This window comes from Aquarana catesbeiana, linkage group LG06 (genome assembly GCF_042186555.1).
Source record: "Aquarana catesbeiana isolate 2022-GZ linkage group LG06, ASM4218655v1, whole genome shotgun sequence".
Taxonomy (NCBI): domain Eukaryota; kingdom Metazoa; phylum Chordata; class Amphibia; order Anura; family Ranidae; genus Aquarana; species Aquarana catesbeiana.
Window position 1 is genome coordinate 28795720 of NC_133329.1, and position 19682 is coordinate 28815401.

At 41.2% G+C, this 19682-nt stretch overlaps 1 protein-coding gene across 1 annotated transcript in view; it reads left to right on the forward strand.

Annotated features, from left to right (window-relative positions):
* LOC141147922 (uncharacterized) overlaps positions 1-19682 on the forward strand; it is an 86468-nt gene that overhangs the window by 39995 nt on the left and 26791 nt on the right. The window contains exons 4-7 of the mRNA XM_073635080.1: positions 167-446; positions 4008-4193; positions 10926-10975; positions 15425-15713. Of these exons, the coding sequence (XP_073491181.1) occupies positions 167-446; positions 4008-4193; positions 10926-10975; positions 15425-15713 (805 nt within the window). The remainder of the gene's footprint in view (positions 1-166; positions 447-4007; positions 4194-10925; positions 10976-15424; positions 15714-19682) is intronic.

A 19682-nucleotide genomic window follows, 5' to 3' on the forward strand; every position in this document is an offset into this window, starting at 1 on the left:
GAAGCGGTTAATACCAACGTGTCCTTGAAAAAATCCTGAAAACAAATATATTGTGAAAATATATTATTGGTCTTCAACTATGAAACTCTAAAATTCTCAAACTTAGTATGACAACTTTCTTACAACTGTGACTTATTTGTATTTTTTACCATAAATATGTTCTCAGGAGACATTAGCACCAACAAAACCCACAATTGCTGTCTTCTCCATATCGGAAGAGGGTCACATTCTTTGGTTGAGGAAATTGCTGTCATCGGACATATTTGGACACCAAGATGTCACCTTCCATAGTATCTTACTAGATGATAAAGGAGAGCTCAGGGCTGTGGAATTTCAGTGTAAAGTTGCCGTCTTATATCACACTATGCAGAGTGGAGAGTTTCCTACCACCCCTCGTGGAGAATCTCTGTATCACAAAGTGTTACAACAAATGTCAGAAAAACTTGGTAAGGTTTCTGCCCAGATTAAAACTTTTTGCCACATTTTATCATTTCAATGTGTGTTAGGAGTAACCTGCAATAGGAAAAATCCATACATTGCCATCTAACTTCTTTCTGTAAATGAAAGAAAAAATTGCACTGCTCCAAGTCCTGTGTGTATTTCTCAGGTTCCCCACCACTTAGGGTGTTGGCTTATAGGGGGTTAACCACCTCAGGCATGAATGGCAAAAACAAAGATTAAAGCCACACTCCTCAAAGTCACACCATGAAGTTTATTCAGTATAGCTGGCTTCCAACAAAGTCTCTGCCTCAAGTCACTCCCCTCTGAAGCATTTCACTTTAATTGGGCTTCTTTGTAGAGAACCAGTGGTTCAATACTAGCAGACCCAAGGCAAACATCTAGATCAGAATCAGAGGTGAGCACAGTGGTTCTCTGAACTCATCTATATCCAAACTTCCAAGTTGCATTTTGTTCACTTCAATCAGCTGTGGGCCAAGTCATTCTCCGCCTTGCAGCACACTTACACAAAGATGTGGGGTGCTGGTGACCTTAGTGCTCTTATATGGACACATCACCACATTTAGGCTCCATGCACACTGGGTTAAAAAAAAAAAACCCTTTGCAGAATAAAAACACTTGTGTACGTTTTTGTACACATGTTTGGATGTGTTTAGGAGAGTTTCACGTTTTTTCTGGCGGAAAGTTCCAATTAGGTTTTGGAACTTTTTGGAAATATTGAGTTTAAAATATGCCTGTAATCATCCCAATGTACATGGACACATTGGATTACATTGAGCTGCTTCTACAGGCAGAACACAAAATTCCTGTAGAAGCAGCATTATCTAAGCCAGTGGTTCTCAACTCCAGTCCTCAGGACCCACCAACAGGCCAGGATTGCAAGATAGCTGAAATACATCACAGGTGATATCACTTGCTGCTCAGTGATTGCAGTATTCTAGTCTGCAACTCCCCAAGGTAATACTTAAAATCTGGCCTGTTGGTGGGTCCCGAGGACTGGAGTTGAGAACCACTGATCTAAGCCAATGTGCATATAGCCTAAGTCAATGTCAAGGAATGAACCAATTCTCAGCTGATGGAGCGAAAGAAAGTTAGACTTGGATGTTTGACTAGAGATGAGTCTGAAGGATGCCCAAGCTCATATCTAATCAGGAGTTATTGTACATACTTGATGCAGGTCAATGACTATAAAGCCAGAATTTTCAGATTGAAATTAGCAATATCAGCTTATGTATTGCTTATGTATTTCTTTCAGGGCAGGTGTAAAGCTAAATTCCAGTCTTACCTCCAGTCTTGCATAGTTGTATGTGTTTCACTCATTTCCTGGCCAAAGAGAATCTAGCATCATTTAACTGTTTCCTATCCAAACTGACTACATGCTACCCGCCCGTTTCATTAACTGGATTTCAGTTCTTTTAATCATGGAGGCTTAGCATGCCAATGTGGGTGTTCTTTAAGGTGGTCTTTATGCAAATACAGCCTAGCTTGGAGCACCCACTCCTTCAGATTGACACCCACCCATTAAAGAATTGTAATATTTGCATAACCCCTCTCAAGAGCTAGTCCACTGCCTGAATCAGGACTGAGGACTCTTGAGAGGATGTTTTCCATCCTTCCATCAGCTGATCTGCCTGCATTGCATAGAGAAGAATAGAGACCAATTGGTGAGATCACTGTGTCTAAAATAAGGTATGTCATGTAAACAGAAATATTTTACCTAAAAATTTTATTAGCATGTTGAGGGAAGAAAAGAGGGACCAGTGAAGGAAAAATATAAGCATATTGAACCTCGAAGATAAGATACGTCTTTCATTTATTTGTATACCTTCAGTTCAAGTAACATGTTTACATTGCAGACCCTTACAGGATAAGTTCACCTTTAGTAACATCTTACACATAACACCTGTATTTAGGGTGTAAAACATAACATGTTACTAGGCAGCATACTCCCTGAGCCCCCCGAGAATTTGGTCCTCTGTGAAGTCTTCATTCACACCTCTAAGCAATCTTCATCTGGTCTTCTATGCACTCTCTATTCAGTCCTCTATGCACTCTCTATTCAGTCCTCTATGTACTCTCTATTCAGTACTCTATTCCTACTCTGTTTGGTCCTCTCTGTTCACTCTTCCTTCAGTCCTCTATGCAGTCTCCATTCAGTCCTCCATGTAATCTCTTTTCGGTCCTCTATGCAGTCATCATTCACTCCTTTGTGCAGTCTCCATTCGGTCCTCTTGATTCATTCATCTATGCAGACTCCATTTCATCCTCAATCAATGTGGTATCTATTGGGTCCTTAACACAGTCACCATTCTGCCCTCAATGCAGTCTCCATCCAGTCCTCTGGGTAGTCTCCATTCTCTCATCTACACAGTCTACATTCGGTCCTCAATGCATTCTCCATTCAATCCTTCATTCAGTCTCTATTCGGTCCTCAAAACAGTCTCCATTCAGTCCTCCATGCAGTCTATAATTGGTCCTCAAGACCGTCTCCATTCAGTCCTCCATGCAGTCTATAATTGGTCCTCACTACAGTCTCCATTCAGTCCTCCAAACAGTCTTCATTCACTCCTCTATACAGTCTATATTTGGTCCTCAACACAGTCCCCATTCAGTACTCTATACAGTCTATTTTTGGCCCTTAACACAGTCTCCATTCAGTCCTCTATACCAGGGATATGCAATTAGCGGACCTCTAGCTGTTGCAAAACTACAAGTCCCATCATGCCTCTGCCTCTGGGCATCATGCTTGTGGCTGTCAGGGTCTTGCTATGCCTCATAGGACTTGTAGTTCTGCAACAGCTGGAGGTCCGCTAATTGCATATCCCTGCTCTATACAGTCCATATTTGGCCCCCTATGCAGTCTCCATTCAGTCCTCTATACAGTCTGTATTCAGTCCTCTATACAGTCTCCATTCAGTCCTCTATACAGTCTGTATTTAGTCCTCTATGCAGTCTATATTTGGTCCTCAACACAGTCCCCATTTAGTACTCTATACAGTCTATTTTTGGTCCTCAAGACAGTCTCCATTCAGTGCTCTATACAGTCTATACTTAATCCTCAAGACAGTCTGCATTCAGTCCTCTATACAGTCTGTATTCAGTCCTCTATGCACTCTTAATTTAGTCCTCTATGCATTTCTTCATGTGTTCCTCTATGCAATCTAGATACTCTCATCTCCACAGTCTCCATTCATTCCTAGTGTATTCTGTGTTCTGACTCAACATGAGATTGAATGAAGTTAGTACATGCTTGTATTTACAAGTGTAAGATTTTGAGATGCAGCTCTGGGTCTTCATGGACAATTTCCCCCTGGATGGGGTACAGGAGTGTATAAGACTAGCGGGTGAAAGGGGGCTGCTGGATTGGGGGAAGGTGAGGATAGGACTGAAAAAGGGGATGCTGGGTTAGAGATGGGCGATGATAAGACTGGAGGGGGCAACCTATATTAGTCAATAATAATTACCAATATTGTGAAAATTGCAATGACAATAAAGAAATGATGTATCTAGTTATCTAATACTGATTATTACTTTCATTTTTTGCACAGGAAGGGGAAATGTGGTTATGATAATTGATGACGTTCAGGCTAAAGAGATGCTGAGGCTAAAGAAGATTTGTTCTGATATTGAGAGATTAGCTGAAGATCTCTGTCCCATTTCACCTAAAGATAAAGAGGATGAAACAAAACTGGTACAGAAACTAAAAACAGTACAGCAATTCCGCCATATGTCAGGTAATTTATTTTAAATGATTTCACCTGTAATGTTCCTAAACAATTCTGTCCATTGAATAAATGTGGAATATAGGGCTGAAGGCCGACAACTGTGATCTGGGAAGTGATGGGAACAGTGATAGGAAGAGCACAAGAACTTAAAGCGGAACTCCAGACATACCTCTGACGCGTTTTGTCATCGACACCCTCAGATGATGTTATTGATGACGAAACGCGTCAGCGTTGGGCCAAACGACTGCCAGTTGTGACATCAGCACGCAGATCTGGACACGGTTTTTGCTATTGCGAGAGAGCAGTGCGCGGTAGGATTTAATTTGATTTAATTTGTTGAATGCTGATATGAAATTTGTTTAAAGTAAGTGCATGTCCTATAAGGGAGAGGGGGGGGGGCGTGTTTTAATTTAATAAAGCTTTTAAATGGAATTGCGCTATGGATCTTTTTTCTTTTGCTTTGGAATGGATTGACTAGCATGAGATACATCCCCTGGTCTGCAATTGAGTATGAGGTGAAATCTATTCAGAGTGAATATCCGTGATTGGCATTGATGCCAATTTCCCAGCATTGTCTGGTAAGAGTTTAATCACAAGGGGGTTTATCTATCCCCCCCTTCGTCTCATGTGTGGAGGTGTTGGTGGCAGGTCATCACTGCAAATGTGTTAAACGAGATCTACTTTATATCTGACTGGACTTTCACTATATATACAGTTGGGATTAATCATAAAATTGCAAATTACAACAGACTTTTTTCACATGCACTTTATATGATAGAGCACATCAGTAATAAGCACATTGTATTCATTTATATGTAGCGCTGCCTTGTTTGTTTTGTTTTAAGTAGATGGGATCTGTTTACTTGCCAAATGATTTATACGTCTGTCTATCCAGTCCTGGGGTTTGCACAGCCCTGCCACATCCTCTCCTCCCCCAGCCTGTGATTGGACAGTGAAGTAGCAGCACTTCAATGAAGATCTCATTTCTGAGCTCGCTTTGCTCTCTCTCCTAATCGGCTACTAGTCTTGGCTGTCCCTCTCCCAGTCTGAGTTCTGCTTTTCGGCGTCTGATATCAAGCCAAATTCAGGACCTTACGCTGCTTGCATTTTAATGAAAAGGTTATATATTGTTGTTTCATTATTTTTATGGATCGATAGTCACAAATCTGCTACCCAATTTATATCTTTTCCTGGAGTTCAACTTTATCCACTTCACCTCCGGAAGGATTTGCTCCCTTAATGACCGGGCTATTTTTTTGTGATACGGCACTGCGTTACATTGACTTACAATTGTGCGGTCATGCGACGCTGTACACAAATAAAATGTTTGTCTTTTTTTACAACAAATGGGGCTTTTTGGTGGTATTTGATCACCTCTGCGGTTTTTATTTTTTGCGCTAGAAAAAAAAAGAGCGACAATTTTGAAAAAAAAACAATATTTTTTACTTTCCGCTATAAAACAGATCCAATAAAAACATTTAAAAATCAAATTTCTTCATAAATTTAGGCCAATATGTATTCTGCTACATGTTTTTTTGGTTAACAAAAAAAAAAAAAAACATTAAGCGCAAAAGTTCTAGCGTCTACAAACTATGGGATATATATACTGGAATTTTTATTATTTTTTATACTAGTAATAGTGGCGATTAGCAACTTATAGCGGGACTGCGATATTGCGGCAGACAATTGGACACCTAACTGACACTTTTGACACTTTGTGGGAACCAGTGTCACCAATACAGTGATCAGTGCTAAAAATATGTACTATCACTGTACTAATGACACTGGCTGGGAAGGAGTTAAACATCAGGGGCGAGCAAAGGGTTAAATGTGTGCCTAGCCAGTGTTTATGCGTGTGCTGTTTTTACTTAAGGGGAGTGATGGATTTTCTTTCCCTGCTTTGCAGAACAGAGCTCTGCCTTGTTTACAGATCTTGGTTCTGTGTCTATCCTCCCTCATCAGCAGGTGCCGGCAAACATCCATTGGCTGGTATCTGCTGATCAGCTTGTGATATGTCTAATCACAGCACAGCCCTGGCGCCAGTGGCGCGTTAACACGCCCCCTACCCAGAACTACCGGATCACGTACTAGGTGCATGATCAGGAGAAACGCTCTGCCGCTGTACAACAAAGTTATGCGGTTGGCAAGTGGTATTTTGAATTTGATTAAATTTCAGCTTAGAATTTTTTAAAAAAATTGATTTGTTTTCGAATTCAAATAGATTTCAAATCTGAGTAGTTTTTGAATTTCCAAAGGACATAAAATAGAATAGAAAAAAAAGGAATGGAATAGAAAAGAATATAACAGAAAATTAAAGACTATATTAGAGTTTCTTAAGGTCTTGCAGGACAATTTTATGGGTCAGATGGTAGATGCACCAACTAGAAATAAAACATTACTGGATCTACTGATTACCAACAATAAAGACCTGATCACGGATGTGGAAATACGGGGCAATTTAGGTAACAGCGATCACAGGTCAATTAGTTTCAGTATAAATTACACATAGGAAACATAAAGGGTATACAAAGACACTGAATTTAAAAAGAGCCAACTTCCCTAAACTACAAACCTTGCTAAAAGGCATAAATTGGGATAAAATATTAGGAACAAAGAATACAGAGGAGAGATGGGTTTGCTTTAAGAGCATATTAAATAAGAGAATTAGCCAATGTATCCCATTGGGTAATAAATTTAAAAGAGCGAACAAAAGTCCTGGATGGCTTAACTCCAATGTAAAAATGCATATGAAAGCAAAGGAGAAGGCCTTCAAAAAATACATGGTTGAGGGATCATCCTCAGCATTCAGACTTTATAAAGAATGCAACAAGAAATGTAAGAATGCAATTAGGACAGCTAAGATAGAACATGAAAGACACATAGCGGAGGAGAGCAAAAAAAATCCCAAGAAATTCTTTAAGTATGTAAACAGTAAAAAAGGGAGGACAGACCATATTGGCCCCATAAAGAATGAGGAAGGACATCTGGTTACAAAGGATGGGGAGATGGCGAAGGTATCAAATTTATTCTTCTCCTCAGTCTTCACGAGTGAATCGGGGGCTTCAGTAACCAAAACTGCAGTGTTTATCCTCATAACACAACACAGGAAGCACCTCCATGGTTAACAGAGGACAGAATTAAAATTAGACTTGAGAAACTTAACATTAATAAATCACCGGGACCAGATGGCTTGCATCTGAGGGTACTTAGGGAACTCAGTCAAGTGATTGCCAGACCGTTGTTCCTAATTTTTACAGATAGTCTACTGACTGGAATGGTACCAGCTGATTGGAGAAAAGCCAATGTAGCACCAATATTTAAAAAGGGCCCAAAATACATCCCTGGGAATTACAGACCAGTTAGCCTAACATCAATAGTATGTAAACTCTTGGAGGGGATGATAAGGGACTATATACAAGATTTTAGTAATGAGAACGGTATCATTAGCAGTAATCAGCATGAATTCATGAAGAATTGTTCTTGCCAAACCAATCTATTAACCTTCTATGAGGAGGTGAGTTACCATCTAGATAAAGGAAGGCCCGTAGACGTGGTGTATCTGGATTTTGCAAAAGCATTTGACACAGTTCCCCATAAACGTTTACTGTACAAAATAAGGTCCGTTGGCATGGACCATAGGGTGAGTACATGGATTGAAAACTGGCTACAAGGGCGAGTTCAGAGGGTGGTGATAAATGGGGAGTACTCAGAATGGTCAGGGGTGGGTAGTGGGGTTCCCCAGGGTTCTGTGCTGGGACCAATCCTATTTAATTTGTTCATAAATGATCTGGAGGATGGGATAAACAGTTCAATCTCTGTATTTGCAGACGATACTAAGCTAAGCAGGGCAATAACTTCTCCGCAGGATGTGGAAACCTTGCAAAAAGACCTGAACAAATTAATGGGGTGGGCGACTACATGGCAAATGAGGTTCAATGTAGAAAAATGTAAAATAATGCATTTGGGTGGCAAAAATATGAATGCAATCTATACACTGGGGGGAACCTCTGGGGAATCTAAGATGGAAAAGGACCTGGGGGTCCTAGTAGATGATAGGCTCAGCAATGGCATGCAATGCCAAGCTGCTGCTAACAAAGCAAACAGAATATTGGCATGCATTAAAAGGGGGATCAACTCCAGAGATAAAACGATAATTCTCCCGCTCTACAAGGCTCTGGTCCGGCCGCACCTGGAGTATTCTGTCCAGTTCTGGGCACCAGTCCTCAGGAAGGATGTACTGGAAATGGAGCGAGTACAAAGAAGGGCAACAAAGCTAATAAAGGGTCTGGAGGATCTTAGTTACGAGGAAAGGTTGCGAGCACTGAACTTATTCTCTCTGAAGAAGAGACGCTTGAGAGGGGATATGATTTCAATTTACAAATACCGCACTGGTGACCTCACAATAGGGATAAAACTTTTTCGCAGAAGAGAGTTTAATAAGACTCGTGGCCACTCATTAAAATTAGAAGAAAAGAGGTTTAACCTTAAACTACGTAGAGGGTTCTTTTCTGTAAGAGTGGCAAGGATGTGGAATTCCCTTCCACAGGTGGTGGTCTCAGCGGGGATTATTGATAGCTTCAAGAAACTATTAGATAAGCACCTGAATGACCGCAACATACAGGGATATATAATGCAATACTGACACATAATCACACACATAGGTTGGACTTGATGGACTTGTGTCTTTTTTCAACCTCACCTACTAAGTAACTATGTAACTAAGAGTAAAACAGAACAAAATAGAATAGAAAATAAAAGAACAGAAAAGAATGGAATAAAATAGAATAAAAAAATTGAATTAAATAAAAAGAATATAACCATCTTCTGAAATTCTAATAGAATAGTAAAGAACAGAATTAAAAAAAAACAAAAGAATAGACTAGAAATAATATAACCTTTTTCCAGAATTCAAATAAAATAAATTTGAATAGAATAGAAAATAACACAATAGTATAGAAAAAAACAACAGAATAGAATAGAATGAATATAACCGTTCTCCTATTCTAATCTATTTTTTCTATTCTATTCAAATTAGATTTGATTCGATTTGAATTTTGGGAAATGGTTATATTCTTTATTTTCTATTCTATTGTTTTTTAATCATATTTTTCTATTTGCTCATTCTATTCTATTCTCTTTTATTATATGTTTTATTCAATTCTATTCTATGTTTTATTCTATTTCTATTTTATTCTCTTTGGAAATTGGAAACAGATTCAAATTCGAAAACTATTCAAAACTGATCCGAACACCTTTCGAATCGATGTGAATTTGAGTTCGAAAATTTGAATTTGAATTAATTTGAATACGAATAAACAAAACAAATTCCGAAAATGATTTAAAACAAGTTTAACTAAACAAGTTTTTGTAAATAATGAATTGAAACAAAGCCAAACAATTTTTTTCATTCTGCACATGCCTATGGTGTTAGATTAAGGCTTCATGTACACGGGACATTTTTAAAACCTCTCCTGAACGATTTAACTTGACAGATAGTAACCAATGTTTAAAAACATCTGTTGTGCTGTGTTTATATGCCGTGTTTGTGTTTAGAAGCGTTTTTTTTTACATTGAAAATAGTCAAAAAATGTTTCTCCATATTAAAAATGCCTGTAAACAACACGCGGCTAAGCACAAACATCTGTCTTGAAATGCTTCTAAACTCAACTGCCTAGAAACAACTGTAAATGACTCTGTGTACATGGACAGATAAGATAACATAGAGGAGAGTTCAGGGGCAGCTGAAAAAAATGCCCAACTCATCCGAAACATCCGTTTACCAGCAGCGGTGTACATGAGGCCTTATAGTTACTGTTGGAAGGCAACATGTTTTATTTCATAAATACAAGAGGTGTTTGAAATATGAACTATGGCTATACCAAACCTTCGCATTCTTGGGGACTGTCTGAAATGTAACAAGTTGCACATCAAAGCTTTGTAGCATATCAGAATATTCATCTGAAAGAAGCCTGGCTGAACAAAAGCTTGGCTCCTGACCGGCTGGTGTGATAACACTCTGCAAGCAAGCTTCAAAAAGGACCATGGCTGACAAGATGATTGATTAATGTCCTGCTACAGAAGATTAAAGGGCAAGCTAAGAACTGCCCCTGGAGGCCAATACAGCAGGAAGGACAGAAATATAATGTATTAAAAGGACTACCTCTTGGCAATATCTCATTGGACAGGAGGGTAGTGGGGTGTGGTTACGAGTGCGTCTGGATGAATGTGTAAGAACTGCACACAGAAAGGAAATCATCCTTTTTTTGCTCTTGGCTCTTGCCTGGTGGTGTTCTGAGCCTCATGGCTCTCTCTGTTACCATCTTGAGCCCAGCTGATGAGACAGTGTCTAGGGGACCGCCTTGCGATAAGTACCTTTGATGTTCTTTTGTTATATGCTTTGTAATATCTTCCTTTAGTGTTTTCATGTTAGCATTTTCCTATTTTCTTAGGAAATAAATAAGACATTGTTTTATTAAGCAGTGTGTTTGTTTTCATAGCTAACCTTATATTATTGTGTTATCAGAGTTTTAATAGACTAGCTACCTATAGAAATAGACAAATTAATACATATATGGAGTAAATAGAGCGTATCCATAACCACCTTCGGATAATAATACTTATTTTAGATTTTATTTCAGTTACTATGTCTAGAGGAAAATCTACTCTTCAGTCTTACAGAGTAATACAGGAAAGCTCTTTTTTTGTACTCAAAATTATTAAATGTACTTTTATTTTTTACAGAACATCCTCACAAAGTAGATCTTGCTCCACAAACCTCAAAAACATTAAATGTGAGTAATAAAAGAAGAAAATTTTATTAGTGTTGTGAAGATAAATGTGTGGCTAAACCTGCAATACTGCAGTCTAGTAATATTTGCTCCACCTTATTAGAAGAACAGTATGAACTAGTAATAATTTCTAATTCTTTTTTTTTGCCTGAAAACCAAGAGACCTCTGCAAGCATTTTTGTTGTTAAATGTGTCGGGAGCCCCCAAATCCAGAGCGTTTGACTTTGACATACACGTGGCTCCAGCTTGCCAGCTGGTACTCTAACACGTTAACATCCTATCCCTCAATGCAGTGAGATGTGTTCTACCTCTCTGACCAATACAGAGATATCCATTACGGGGGGGCTCTGACTTCTGACATACATGTAAAAAAAAAATCTACTTATTTTTTTGCTAGAAATTTACTTAGATCCCCCAAACATTATATATATTGTTTTTAAGCAGAAGCCTAGTGGGTGTTGCAATTTGTTATGTCACATGGTTTTTGCGCAGCAGTTTTTCAAACGCAATTTTTTTGAAAAAAATACACTTTACTGAATAAAAAAAAAAAAAAAACTATAATATATACCCCATAATTTCTGTAATGTGAAAGATGATGTTACGCTGAGTAAATAGATACCTTACATGTCATGCTTTATGTAGCAGGGTCCCGGGCCTCCAGAGGCCTAATGGTGACCTCAAGAGTCAGGGAGAGCTGACATCCTTCCTTGTAGAATGGGTTACCAGGCATGGTGGGTGTAATGCAAGATGAAATGATGGGCGCTTTTTGAATGCAAAAAGATTTATTGTCTTTTAACAAGAACTGTGGAAGAGCGGGTTAAGGCCAGGACACCCTTAGGTAGATGCAATGGTAATTGGCAGACTCCGAGACACTATAGGTAGACATCTATACAGGGAAAGGCCTCCAGCCAGATGCCACGTCTGTATAGGTAGGACTGCTGTCTCCTTTGGCAACTAAACTTGTAACAGTCACTAACGGTAGTTGCACATAACTCTTGGTAACATAGAACAGCCCGTTTCTTATCTTCCAGTATCCCACTGTAGATCTTCACTCACTGAGCTCCCAGTTTCTCAATGGACTTTTAGATTCCAATTGTCACTGGATCTCCCAAGCTCTTCCACAGCTATATACCCCTCAAGCGTCACTCCCGCTATTCTGCTGGGTCTCTGGCTTGGCATTCATTGAAGCTTTCCCACTTCTTCACCGTCCCTGGCTGGTGAGAAGACTGCTCTGGTGCCGCTTGAGCTTACTCACAGTGATCTCCGGTAATAAGGTGGATGGTCCCTTAGTGGCGACAGCTTCCCCCCTACCTCCGACCACAACTGGTTCCCCGTCTGGCTGAACCTTCGAAACTCGGTTGCACTCCAATCCTGCAGTCCCAACCCCATGCTGCTTCTCCTGCTCCTGGATAGGCCTCAGGCAGCCTATCAGCCAGGTGTCCCTGGGAAAGGCCTCAGGCTTCTGGCCTAGCAACCCAGGGCAACATAACACACATCCACCCAGACAGCCGTCCAGGTGGCACAGAACCCCGATCACTTGACTCCACCCAAATAAATAGGCTCTCCCAGCAGGCCAAGGGACTAAAGAAACCCCCATCCAATCATGATCTGACTTTGCTAAGCCCCTGTCAACCTAATGACACCAGCCACAGTGCCACCTAGTGACAGAAGAGAAAAGGTACAGCAATTCCAGAATTAGAGAGTAATCAGTGGATCTTCTAACAATTAGCCAGGACAATTACTACCTGGCAAACTAAATTTGTTAGCAACCCTGCCTAAACACTGGGTGCTACATCCAAAATTGCACACACTCATGGAATGGCGGCAAACTACAGTACCTTAAATTATCCATAGGTGACCCTTTAAAAGCCTCTGCAGGTTACCATTTTAGATTTACACACAAGGTCTGGTGCTAGAATTATTGCTCTCGTCCTAATGTTCATGGTGATACTGCACATGTGTGGTGCGATCACTGTTTACATATGCGTGTGGGACCGACGTGTGAGCATGGGGTGACATTGTGAAGTCATGCAACGTTGTGCCCAAACAAAATTGATATCATTGTTTTCACACAACACAGAGCTTTATTTTGATGGTATTTGATCACCACTGGGGTTTTTTATTTATTTGTGATATAAATGAAAAACAGAACAAAATGTGAAAAAACAATATTTTTTACTTTCTGCTACAAAACATACAGTATCCAATAAAAAATATATAAATAATCGAATTTCTTCATAAATTTAGGCCAAAAGGTATTCTGCTACATGTCTTTGATAAAAAAAATCCTAATGAGTGTATATTGACTGGTTTAAGTGAAAGTTATAGCGCCTACAATGTATGGTATATATCAGGGGCGGCCCGTCCATTAGGGGTGCCCGGGCACCACCCCCTCTCTCTACTCCACCCCCCTATATGCAATGGAAAGAATCATGAATCTTTCCACGGCCACCCCCTATTCATGCGCCCGGCCCCTTTCATGAAATACAGCGGCCAAGGTTTTTTTTTAAGCACCTGATTAGAGCCAGAGGCTCTAATAGGCTTCAAAATAGGGTGGGCTTGGGTCGCAGAGAGTGGAAACTGAGCCCACCCAGATGTGTTACAACAGCAAATGAATATTCGCTGTTGAAACACTGATTCTCAATCCGGCCAATCAGAAGCGGGTGTGAGACTCGTTTCCCGATTGGCCGAAAAAAGAGAAGACTCCCGATTGGCCGCCGTGGAGGAGGGAGGAGATGGAAGCCACCACTGCCGTGATGTCCCGTGCAGAGCAGGAGAATGGAAGGCCACCGCCGCCGAACAGGGGAAGCCATCGGTGATGGGGTAAGTGCTACCGACTGACTGGGGGGGCCACTGGTATATATACTGGAATTTTTATTTCCTTTTTTTTCTTATACTACTAATGGGGGTGATCAGTGACCTATAATGGGACTGCGATGCTGGCTGGGAAGGGGTTAACATCTAAGGAAATCAAGGGGTTAAATGTGTGCCTAACAATGTGTAATGTGTGTTCAGTGTGCTGTGTTTGCTAATAGATCTCTTAGTTTCTCATCTCTGAGAATAACACTACTATTTGTAATATGCAGCATGAAAGGGTCAATGTACTATCACTGATCCATTAGTGACCAGTGGCAGCTAATTAACCCCTTTGTGCTGCATTGGTGGCACCAGTGTCAGTGTTAATTAAGCCTTTCATGCTTCAGCATATAGTGGTTAATTAACACTGCCACTGGTGTGTCAGAAACCATGAAATCAGCCTGAGACTGAAGTACAGTTAAATCACACTTGTTTAATAATAAAAGTAAAAAGAACAAACATAGTCAAAACATAGCCAAAGTTCAGTAACCGGATGGGATAGTCAGCCAAGCCAGAAGTCAGGGATCAATGTAGTGGAACAACAAGCAGGATCTGAAGCCAGAAGGGATGTCATCAAAGCCAGTCTTTAAACAGGAACACAGGAGATAGTTTCTTGTGATGTGACCAAGGCGAAGGCAGAGCTTCTCTGGACTGGACGGCTTAAGTAGGCAGGACTAATGAGCAGGATCATTAACAGCTGAGTAACTGTGGAGAGAGATGGGAGCTGGCAATTAGCCGACAGCTGAGCAGCCAGCTCATAGAAGGAAGGGCTAAGCCCAGCCCTGACATGGTTTTACTGCCACTAATGCAGTACAAAGGGGTTAATTAACTGCCACTGGTCACTAATGGACCAGTGATAGTACACTAACCCCCTTCATGGTGCATATTACAAATAAAATTGTTTATTAATTCCTCCCTCCCCCCCCCCAAACCAAGAGTTAACCCACTTCAGCCTGTTCACACTGAACAGACACACCATAGGACAGAAAATAATTATATGCCACTACCAGCCCAGGTCCTAGCCCCTTAGCTTTTGCTCTGCTCACTTGTGCAGTGGTTGCAACCACCAGCACTCCTCCCCCATTGAGCCCTCTGAATGAGATCACGCAGGCTGGGACTAGGAACCCCCAGTGGCAGAAGCTAGCCTTTAACCGTAATGCAATGTAGCGGCCGGTGGTCGGTGATTGTGTCCAGTCTAAGTTTATTGATTTTATTGGGCCTATATTGAAGTAGAGGCCTGGAGCTGAAGCTCCAATAGCCCCTATGTTAATCTGGCCCTGCCCTCCCCAACTGCCCATGTTGGTAAACCTTTCTCCATTAAAAAAATAAATAAAATGGTCCCTTCAGAAACCAATAATTCCAGGCGTGTCAATCTTATGGTCCCCCACTGTGCTCTGTTTCTTGCCTTCAATCCCTGCATAACTACTGTGTCCTCTAATGACGTAGGGCTTTTGTAAGAAGAATCAGTGAGTGCAGCAGGGGACCAGGAATCAATTACCCCAAAAGTGTTGGTTTTTGAAGAGAAAATGTATTTTTAATGGAACAGTGATATACCTTTTCTTTTATTATAAGTCTTTGAATATTTCCTTTGTTCAGACCTGTTCTCAGAAAACACCAACATCTCAGAGATCCATCATTGGTATCTTCTCTGTATCAGAAGAGGGTCATACCGATTGGCTAAGGAAATTGATGTCATCAGACATCTTTGGACAAAGAGAAGTCACCTATCATAAAATGCCATCATATGATAATGTGGGACTTGAAGAAGGAAAACTTCAATGTGGAGTAGCCATCCTATATCACACTATGAAGACTGGACAATTTGTCACTTCACAGATGGAATTTCTGTACCACAAAGTAACAGATCAGCTGGTACAAAAACTAGGTAAGAGTCTCCCTAACTGAAAGATTATATTCACATTCTTAAATGTATAAAAAGTTCTAAAGGCAGTAGTTTATTTTTACCTTAATGTATTCCATGCATTAAAGGAAAAGTACAGGAAAAGCTCATTTGGTTGTATTTGTCCTGTGGATCACAGGAGTGCAATTCGTTCTGCACCCTTGTGACCCATTTTCAGCAGACAGCGGACTGAAGCCTGCTGTTGGCTGATGCCACAAAGCCAGTCCAGGCTTGGGCAAGATCGCGAGGTTAGTATGATTCTGCAAACATAAACAAAAACATACTTCTCTTTTAAGGTAAAAAAAAAAACTTCTAGTATCAGCTCCCCCCAGCCACCCCACAAATGCTTACCTGGCTGCTCTTTTGATCCAGTGCTGTGCCCAAGAAGAGAATCACTGCTCACTCTCTCTCCTCACAGGCACAAAGGCAGAAATGGGAGCTATTGGCTCTTGATTGCTGTCAATCAAATCCTGTGGGGAGGGAGCAAGGGGCGGGGCTGAGCTGTAATGAGTGTGTCTATAGACGCACACAGCCTGGCTTGGAATCGAACCTGCACATCTGCTGCCATAGCAAATGCTTGTTATGAGGACAGACAGAGGAGGAGCCAAGAGCAATGGTGGGGGACCCCAGAAGAGGAGGTTTGGAGGTGCTCTGTGCAAAACCAACACACAGAGCAGGTAAGTAGACATGTCCAATTTGTTTTGGTCCGTATACTAATTCGGACAAATTTTTGGTTATTCTGAGATTCTGATGTATCCAAACCTCCAAATGAAATAGTAACAAACTTCATTGAAATCTGTTAAAATTTGTTTAGTTTATTAGTTTTCTAACAAATTCCAAGTTTTTAGAACAATTACAATTCGGATCCGTTGCTGGCTTCCCCACTGACAGATGAATGAAAGATAAAGAATGCCGGCAATTGCCCGGCAATAGAAACATTTAAAAAAAAAACAGCATAGGTCTCCCTCAGTCCAAATCAGGCCCTTCAGGGTCTGGTATGGATTTGAAAGGGAGCCCCACACCAAAATTAAAAACAAAACTGGCATGTGGTCCCCCCAAAATCCATACTAGACCCTTATCCAAGCATGCAGCATGGCAGATTAGGAAAAGGGGGGGTGATCGAGTGGCCCCCCTCCTCCTGAATCATACCAGGCCACATGTCCTCAACATGGGGGTGTGGGTGCTTTGGGGCAGGGGGGGCTGCACCTCCTCACCCCAAAACACCTTGCCCCTATGTTGATGGGGACAAGGGCCTCTTCCCCACAACCCTGGGCTGTGGTTGTCAGGGTCTGTGGTGGGGGGGCTTAACGGAATCTGGAAGGGGGCCCCCAGATCCCGCCCCCCCATGTGAATGGGTATTGGGTACCTATTCACCAAAAAAGTGTGAAAAAGTAAAAAAACACAAGAGACAGTTTTTGACAATTCCTTTATTTAACCTCCTGGCATCCGCGCTATAGCCGAATGACGGCCACAGCGCGGACCTACATTCCCGGGAGGCCATCATATGACGGCCTCCCCTGTGCACGCTCCCTGCAGGGCGCGCGCCGGGCGCGTTGTGATCACCGAGTCACTGAGACTCGGCTGATCACCGATCTGTGTAAGGGGCCAGTCCCGGCCCCTTACCATGTGATCAGCTGTCAGCCAATGACAGCTGATCACATAATGTAAACAAAAGATCGGTAATAGTTTTTCTTTTTTACTCACGCTGACAGCGCGAGTAGAAAAAAAAGCCGATCACCGGATCAGATGTGAGGGACATCGGTCCCCAAGTGGAAGAGGCACGTCTGCCTCATCAGTGCCCACTAAAAGTGCCACCTAATAGTGCCCACAGTGCCACCTAACAGTGCCCACAAGTGCCACCTATCAATGCCCACAAGTACCACCTATCAATGCCCACCTGTAGTGCCAATCAGTGCCACCTGCCAGTGCTGCCCATCACTGCCACCCATCAGTGCCCATCACTGCCGCCTATCAGTGCCCATCACTGCCGCCTCATCAGCGTACATCAATGAAGGAGAAAAATTACCCGTTTAAAATTTTTTATAACAAAATATAAAAAAATAAACTTTTTTTTAAAAAAAATTCAGTTTTTTACATTTTTTTAATAAAAAGTAAAAACCGCAGAGGTGATCAAATACCACCAAAAGAAAGCTCTATTTGTGGTGAAAAAATGATAAAAATTTCATTTGGGTACAGTGTTGTATAACCGCGCAATTGTCATTCAAAGTGCGTCAGCGCCGAAAGCTGAAAATTGGTCTGGATAGGAGGGGGGTTTAAGTGCCCTGTAAGCAAGTGGTTAAAAGAAAAAAAAAAGTGTCCCGCAATGTACATCCATCGTCAATCACGATGCCTGATGGACCTGAAAAATAGCAAATGTCAAAAAGCGCTTCGCCTCTATCAAAGGCTACCCACCGTATGCTGTCTTTTCGTTTTGACAACTCTTATATAGTCAAGCGTGACTAACTCTTATATAGTCACCGCCCTCCTTCTGACATTATGTGACGTCAGACATAAGCATCGTGATTGACGGTGGATTACATCGCAGGACACTTTTTTTTTAAAATAAAGGAATTGCCAGAAACTGTCTCTTGTGGTTTTTTACTTTTTGACACTCTTTGGTGAAGGGGTACAATGTACCCTATACCCATTCACATGGGGGGCTGGGGATATGGGGGTCCCCTTGTTAGAGGGGGGCTTCCAGATTCCGATAAGCCCCCACCCACAGACCCCGACAACCACAGCCCAGGGTTGTCAGGCCCTTGTCCCCATCAACATGGGGACAAGGTGCTTTGAGGTGGAGGGCACAGAGCCCTCCCTGCCCCAAAGCACTCACCCCCCATCTTAAGGGCATGTGGCCTGGTATGATTCAGGAGGAGGGGGGACCGTTTGCTCATCCCCCCTTTTCCTAATCTGCCAGGCTGTATGCTTGCATAAGAGTCTGGTATGGATTTTGGGGGGACTCCACGCTGTTCTTCTTTTAAATTTTGGCATGAGGTTCTCCTTAAAATCTATACCAGACCCGAGGGGACTGGTATGGAATGGGGGAGACACTATCCCTTTTTTAAACATTTTTCTACTGCTGGGCAATTGCCGGCATTCTTTATCTTTTTTTTTTCAACAGCATTCTTTATCTTTCACTTATCTGTCAGTGAGGAAGCCCGCTGACAGATGATGACTCATTGCTGTTGAGGACGCGGGCAGCCGGCTTCCTGCTGCTTAACAACCAGTTATTTCTTCACACAGAATTCGGTACGGTTGATCGTTTTTCAACCGATCCAAATTCTAATCTGAAAAGTTGGAATTCATTAGAAAATTTATAAATTAAATGAATTTTAATAAAAAAGAAACGAAATTTAACAAAAATGAAACTAAACGAATTCCGAAACCAAACTAAACAAATTCCATAACAAAACAAAATTAGTAACATAATGAAACTATCCAAATTTTTTTTTGTCCCTGCACATGTCTACAGGTAAGTACAACATGTTAGTTATTTTAATTAAAAAAGCTGAGCCTTTATAACAACTTTAAGATATATCTCCTGTGTATTAATTGTATAGACCTTCTTCATCTTCTACATCAGTTTTAAACAGCAGATGGCAAGGCAGAATTGTTCTTTTTTTTTTTTTTAAACATGTTTTATTGAACAATTTTCAGAAATAAAAGACTTACAATTATTCATACATTCAAAGATTCAAAAAGGATTTTAACCAATTCCTGTTCTTATAGAACAGGTGCATGTAAGTACAGCTTAACATGGTCAACATAGTTATTGCAAAAGCATTAGAGGTACAATCGTCTTAACATTGTGTGTCGGTAGACCCACGACCCATTGGCGACATCGGGCATGCCTCCTGACCATCCGGAATCCCCTATTGGGGACAAACTATGTCTGGGTGGGGGCATAGCCAATCATAATTTTCGAGTGTGGATTCTTAATGTACCCAAGGTTGT